This window comes from Fukomys damarensis, unplaced genomic scaffold (genome assembly GCF_012274545.1).
Source record: "Fukomys damarensis isolate Sample0158 unplaced genomic scaffold, DMR_v1.0_HiC HiC_scaffold_19, whole genome shotgun sequence".
NCBI lineage: Eukaryota > Metazoa > Chordata > Mammalia > Rodentia > Bathyergidae > Fukomys > Fukomys damarensis.
This window is the reverse complement of record NW_022900931.1, coordinates 46,320,333-46,327,426: the sequence shown is the minus strand read 5'-3', so window position 1 is coordinate 46,327,426 and position 7,094 is coordinate 46,320,333. Positions and strand designations below refer to the sequence as shown.

The 7,094-nt window shown below is 49.6% G+C and overlaps 1 protein-coding gene across 1 annotated transcript in view; it reads right to left on the bottom strand.

Moving 5' to 3' along the window:
* Nucleotides 1-7,088, bottom strand: part of Olfml2b (olfactomedin like 2B) — a 38,268-nt gene extending 31,180 nt beyond the window's left edge. Inside the window, exons 1-3 of the mRNA XM_010616979.2 lie at nt 6,596-7,088; nt 3,957-4,220; nt 1,768-1,875 (exon numbers count right to left, since the gene is read on the bottom strand). Coding sequence (XP_010615281.1) covers nt 1,768-1,875; nt 3,957-4,220; nt 6,596-6,769 — 546 coding nt within the window. The 5' untranslated portion in view covers nt 6,770-7,088. The remainder of the gene's footprint in view (nt 1-1,767; nt 1,876-3,956; nt 4,221-6,595) is intronic.
* Nucleotides 7,089-7,094: the final 6 nt, after the last annotated feature.

Below are 7,094 nucleotides of genomic sequence, written 5' to 3'. Positions count from 1 at the left end.
TGGCTGTTCACGGCTTTCGAAAGTAAGGCCCTGGGTCTTGCCTCGGGAGCCATCGTTGGGCTATAAGACTCAGCATCGTGAAGGCCCTTTTGGCTGTTCACGCTCCGTGGAGTGGAAGTGAGACTTTTAAATTCTAGCCTGGTGTGTTCCCTCCTGGGTTTCTCGTTTCTCCGTCGAGCTCCCGGAGCCTCGCTGGGTGTTAGGGCCCAACATCGTGGAGGCCTTTTTGGCTGTTCACGGCTTTCGAAAGTAAGGCCCTGGGTCTTGCCTCGGGAGCCATCGTTGGGCTATAAGACCTCAGCATCGTGAAGGCCCTTTTGGCTGTTCACGCTCCGTGGAGTGGAAGTGAGACTTTTAAGTCTTACACTATATCAAATTTACCACTTACAGCAATGCTCTAAGAACTAAAGAAATAGGGCCAAGACTAAGGCTGAGTGGTAGAGTGCTTGCCTAGCATGTGTGAGGCCCTGGATTTAATCTTCAGTACCAGAAATCAATTAATTAAAGTTAAAGAAATAGACTTCTGTTTGATGCAGCAGCCTGCTGGGTGATTATTTCAAGTATCCATCCAAAAACTAGATGCCAGTTAGTAAAACATAGCCATAAGTTTCTTACCAATAGGGTTGAATGCTGATCATTACTTTTCTGATAAGTAAATTATGTCTTGTTTATATATTAAAGCACTGCAGCAACAAAACAATGCCAATGTTATTAAAATTCTGTAACCCTAACTCTGCTCAATCACATCACACACCCCTAGATAAAAACTGTGGCTTTTCTGAAACCAGTCAGAGCAAAGCGATTTTTCTATGAAAATTACACCACTGATCCATTTGTCCTGTGTGTGACTATCTAGGAAGGAACATTATTCATTTGAAATCACTTTTATGTCTTCTTTCTCTAAAATGGATAACACACACAGAGAAAAAGAGAAAGGTGTGTGGTTGAACACTTAAAAAAACAAAACAGAAGAGAAACACACACACACACACACACAAATTAGCAACTGTATTTCTAGGAGGGAAATGCTGCCTTAGAACTGGAGCTAAGACACTGTCACCACTGATCCATTTGTCCTGTGTGTGACTATCTAGGAAGGAACATTATTCATTTGAAATCACTTTTATGTCTTCTTTCTCTAAAATGGATAACACACACACAGAAAAAGAGAAAGGTGTGTGGTTGAACACTTAAAAAAACAAAACAAGAGAAACACACACACACACACACACAAATTAGCAACTGTATTTCTAGGAGGGAAATGCTACCTTAGAACTGGAGCTAAGACACTGTACTTTTACATTTCATTTAGCTTTGCGCTCCTGGGAAGCCAATATAAATATAGAAATACATTGGTTATATGGCTCTTATAGATTAAAAATATATATTTACAGTTTTATTTCACTGATTTGCTAAACCATCACCAATCTGGCATAATTTTAGTTGAATGTTTTATTTTATTTATTTATTATTTTCTTGAGACAGGTCTCACTATGTAGTTGAGACTGCCCTGGAACTCACTATGCATCCCAGGCTGGTCTCCAACTCACAGTGATCCTCCTGCCTCAGCCTCCTGAGTGCTGGGATTACAAGCGTGCGCCACTGTGCCTGGCTCTGGTTGTATGTTTTATGTATATTTTTTCTTTCCAAAGAATAGAATGGATTGAATCTAGTAAGGACACATGCTTTTTAAAGAATATTTCAGGAAGTTTGATAAACTGTTGGCCTTGATCAAGAGAAAGACAGAGAAACCAAAATCTTCCTTACCTCTTCCAGTTTATCCACCCTCCCCACCAGTTTGGTGGTGACTGAATGCAGCTTCAGGAGATCCAGCCCATAGAAAGCACCTTCCAGCATGTCTATGATTGTGGAGAGCTAGGAGACAAGGGTAGGAGTTAGTCCAGGCTGGCGCAGACAGACCACAGGAAAATAGTTTCCTTTCAGGTCTCCATATTAGAGTCTCAATGAGGAGACCAGCAGCCAGGAATTCAGAGGTGGGCCTCAGAAACACGTGTGTATATGGGGATACAGACAAGACGGTAAATGTGTATCTGCCTTCTGTATGCGTGTATGTGCTTGCACACATACATGGATTTGTATGGGTTAGAAAATTGCAGTATCGCACAAGAGCAAGTAAACACAAGGTCTAGTCAGAGTCACAAACTGTGCCTCTTTTATGGAATCTGCCAGTTACCTACACACACACCTTTCCTACTAGCCTGTGAGCTCCTTCAAAGCCTCTTTATCTCTGTCTGCTTCAGGTATGCAGCTGAGCACCTGGCCATAACAGGAAATCTGTAAGTACTCAGCAAAGTGGCTACCCGCATCAATGCCTTGAGGACATGCTGCTGAAACCTTCAACTTTATCACCTACTAAGGACCCTAGAAAGTACCAGCAGGTTTTTCCTTAGGACAAAAAGCTGAAATGCAAATGTAATCTCAGTTACAGGGGAGCCTGAGACACCAGGAGTTTAAGACCAAGGCTACAAAGCATAATGCTAAAAAAAAAAAAAAAAAAAAAAAAGGCTAAATTCATTTTTTTTCAACCCCCTCCATCATACACCCAGTGGGTGAAGTGCACAAGGCTCTAGCAGCACCTAGAGTGCCCAGAGTACAGGCAAAGGGGCCAGATATTTAACCGGAGCCTCCCTGCCAAGTACCAGCCCCCTGGAGGGTTTGCTGGCTCACACTTTAGCAATCTCTTTTCTCCATTTGTCCCCTAGCCTTGCTTCCAGATGAGGAGTTCCACTTGGAAAAAAGAAGACCTCCTTTTCCCACATCAGGAGAAGATGGCTGGCTCAAGGGAAAGAGCCCTAGCTGGTCAGCACGTACTGTGCTAGTTTTCTGATTCCTAGAAATTTTTCCTATTGTTGTCCTACAATTCGCCCCAGTCCAATCCCAGAACCGAGTAACTGTGGCACTTGTTTCAGAAAGTAGTTTCATGGCAAAGCTGCAGCTCTGAGCAATGTGACTACTTCCGGGGGCATCTTTGTACTGATAAACACTCCTCTGCTTAGAGACACTAGGGACTACCCATCCCTGAGGGAGCAGAAGAGGCCAGGCACAGCAGGCACCCTCACGTGGCCGTTCATTCGTTTGTTTAGGCCTTGTGCCAAGTTCTCACCAGTGAGCAATGTGACTACTTCCGGGGGCATCTTTGTACTGATAAACACTCCTCTGCTTAGAGACACTGGGGACTACCCATCCCTGAGGGAGCAGAAGAGGCCAGGCACAGCAGGCACCCTCACGTGGCCTTCATTCGTTTGTTTAGGCCTTGTGCCAAGTTCTCACCACTTGTCACCTCATTTATTCTCACAGCTCCTCAAGCACATATTATTCCCAAATTTTTTAACCCACACAGGGTCACGCAGCAGTGTTTTGAACCCAAGCTTGACTCCAAAGCCAAGCTTATTTTACCACCCCTCTCCAAGTGGAGAGAGGCACATGGGGTCAAATGAAGCCCTCAGCCAGGTGGTGGGAATTTCTGGGTAGGATCCAAGCATCACTACCCTCCAGGGCATGATCGCAGGGTCAGCTGGATGTTAGGGCCAGGGCAAACCCCAGGCCTCCTTTCCCAGGGTCACTTCGACAATGATGCGAGGCTTGCACATCTCATGTCTCTCATCTCTTCAACGTACATGCTAGGATACTGGTAAACTGTGACAGCGATTTTCCTGGAGCACACTGCGTTCTTTTGGCCAGCCAAGCCTAGCAGCTGCTCCCTGCCTGGCCTCCCTGGCTCCATAAGGAGGCGCAGGCACGCTTTGCTCTTACACCTCAGGCTCCTCAGCTATAAATGACTGGTTTGTCAGAACATCAGCCTCAGGTCTGTACCCAAGACTCCAGGGAACAGGCCTGACCCCCTTCAAAAGCCCTGCCATCTCCAGCAATGGCCCTGTGCACTTGTGGGGCCCAAAGTGCCCTCATCCACAGCACTGCCTCCCACCAGTCCCTACCTTCAGGTCTCGGCTATCTGCCTCCCGAAGCTTCTGCAGTCTGAAGTCCCCCTCACAGGGATTGAGGGCGGATGGGGGAGCGACACAAGCACATTTGCAAGATGAGCCAGACGTGACGGTTTCCACAGTGTAGAAGTCTTCCTTCCTGGAGGTGCCTTCATTGATCCTCTGGCACGCATCTCGGCCCAGAGGTCTCACCACACACTTGCACTGACAGTCAGAGCCCTCAGACACGGCCTTGACCTTGTCGTAGTCTCCCAGCAGCTAGACACACACAGAAAATGAGCTGGAGGTGTGCAAACACTGGCATCCATCACACTCTGGAAAGGAGGCCATCTATTTACTTGGTCAAAGGTCCTGCACTAGCTGGAGACCTCAGACAACTCTGAACCATGGAGGAGTGAACAGGTCATCGCAATGCAATTTGCTGACATGGACATTTCCTTGAAGAGAGAGTTCAGCGCTTTTGGTCTGTCTTGGAAAGCAGTGTATTTCTCAAGGGTCTTAGTCTTTCCTCACTTAAAGGGGGAAAAAAAAAAACCAGATGAGCCCCATCATACACCCAGTAGCCTTCGCCTTCTGCTAGAATTCAGGCTTAGATTTATAAAGGAAAAAGAGAAGGGCCGGAGATTTAGCTCAGTGGTGGTGACCTGCCTCACAAATGCAAGGTCCTGAGTTCAATCACTGGTACCAGAAAAAAACAAAACAAAACACACACAATATAAAGGAAAAAGAGGAGTCACAGGAAGGACTGGTGTTCAAAGTTGAGGACTACTGGCTTTGCTCTTCCTGCATTCACTGAGGGCCTGGTGGGGACTATGGGAGGGAGGTGCAGAGAGAAGCACTGGCAGCCAGGCAGGCAGCCTGAGTGCAGGAGGCAGGTGAACAATTGTCACATGGACCACAGGGTGGGAAGTGCCCCTGAAAGGGAGGGAGAAAGTGCAGTGTGGCTGAGAGGGGCTCCAACTGGGAGCCAGGGAAATGGAGGAGGAAGTGTTATTTGCACTGAGCCTTGAAGGATGGGCTAGATTTGGAGAAAAGGGGTTGGAGAAAGGGAGACAGGTGCAGGAAGCAGTGAGCTTCTAGTGCAGCATCTGAACCCAAATCCCTGGCCAAACCCAGGATAGCAAACTTCCCATGCCTGCTGCTTCTACAGTGCGAAACATTTCCTCCTGGGCACTTGCTCCTACAGCCTCCCACGCAGGGGAAAATGCCAGCCTCGGCTGGCTCTGACCCCCTCACTGAACACTTACTGGGGAGAAGCCTCCCTCACAACCCTAAGTCCTCAAAGCCAGGACTCCCTTCCTAGTCAGGCAGAAGCGTTCTCTTCATCTGACTAATGATCCCAGCAGGCAGGCACTGAGCTTGTGTGAATGGAAATGTTCCTTGGGGTGCTGTCTGGGGGCAACAAGGCATGTAAATGTTTTCTTTGCAAAGGCTGGGTTTCATCTGATACTAATATCTGCATTAGGGCTGTTGTCAAACAAGAATGGATCAGTAGAAGAAAGAGGTCTAGCTCAGGGTGACTTAAGCAGCAGGTCATTCTGGGCTGATGTCTACTTTCTGAAACTCTGCCTAGATTCCTAAGCAACGGTGCTCTTAGAACCCTTGGGTAGGTTCCTTCCTTCCAGGAGGCTCAAGTTTCAGGACAGCTTTTGTTGATGCTATTCCGAGCCCCAGCGTGAGGGATTTTATGTCTTTTCGATTTAGGGTCAATGTGAGGTTATGGGTGGGCACAGGAATATATCCACATAATTATTAAAGTGAGGAGACCAGTGCTTGACAAATCCCAAAGAAGCAGATCGCTCTCCCTACAGAAGGGAGACAAGATCCAGGCTGAGGACGTAGTGGGGGTGCAGGCGACACTCTAGGGGTCCTTTCTCTGCCATCCCTCGCACATTGTCAAACCGGGTCTGGAGAGCCTGGAGCTCAACACTCCCAGAAGGGTCCCATACAGCTAGGAGATGCGGGGTAAAGAATAGCAGGGGCCTGGCTCTGTCCGCCTCCAGCTCTCTTCAGCTGTGTGGTCCTTGTCTACACCGGCACCAGCACATTTTAAGGTCCGAGTCCGATTCATAAATCGACATTCATAAATGTCGCACGCGACAAAGCCCATCCCTACCGCTCGCCACTCGGCCCCCACCGAGTCTGCCAGACCCGTGTGGCTCTGCATTTCCACTCTCCCCTCCCAGTACACAGGGCGCATGGGTTCCTCCCTTCACTCTTTCACCCCACACCTTCTGCTCAGTGCTTCTGCCTGGGGGTCTCCCCCTGGGTCATAAAGCGTCCCCCCAGTTTACGCCCTCCCGTTTCACATTCCACCTCTGACCAACAGCCACTCAAGCACGAGGTCCTTTCCACAATCCGTAAACCAAAAAACAAGTATTTCCTTTCTTCCCAAAGAGTCCCGTGCAGTCTTCCCTTCCCCTTACTCCGTAACCTTGAAAAGCCTCTAGATCTTTAGAGTAGAGCCCATGTCTTGCCCTTTAATAAATTACTCTCATACGTGAAAAACGAATGCCCTTCCCGTTGGTAGCGTAGTAGGGGGAAAGTGTGGCCCCCAATTGCTTCGCCCAGGGCCGATCTCTGGCCCCGCCACCTTCCTGGGCAAAGGTGGGTGGGCTCGGGACTGATCGTACCTGAGATAAAACGTTCTCCTGGTTGTCCGCCTCATTCTGCAGAGTCTCATCTTCTGTGGGCGCCACGGTCTGCGCATCTGGGGAATCGTTCGTCCCTGCGCGGGGAGTGCTGACCCCCCAGACTCGTGCCACAAGCAGAGCGAAGCAGAGAACCAGCGGCTGAGGCTTGGCCATGAGGGACACGACCACTGGGTCCTCAACCCCACCGGAGGACGGCCCGGGGCGCGGTCTCCCCGCAGACTGAGGCAGGGGGGGTGTGTTGGCTGGAGCGTAGAGTGAGTGCCTGCTCCGGCCCCTTCTAAAGCTGGGCGCAGCTGCGCGGGGCAGGAGGGCGCGCCCCGGAGACCCTGGGCATCTTCTGCTCGACCCGAGTAGCCAAAACTGCAGGGAGCGGGGCGCAGGGACGAGGTGGTGTCCGGAAGGCGGTTCAGATAGGAGGCAGGCAGGCGGGCAGGGGCGCGCGGCGCGCACTGCGGGGAACCCGGGAGCGCACTGGACC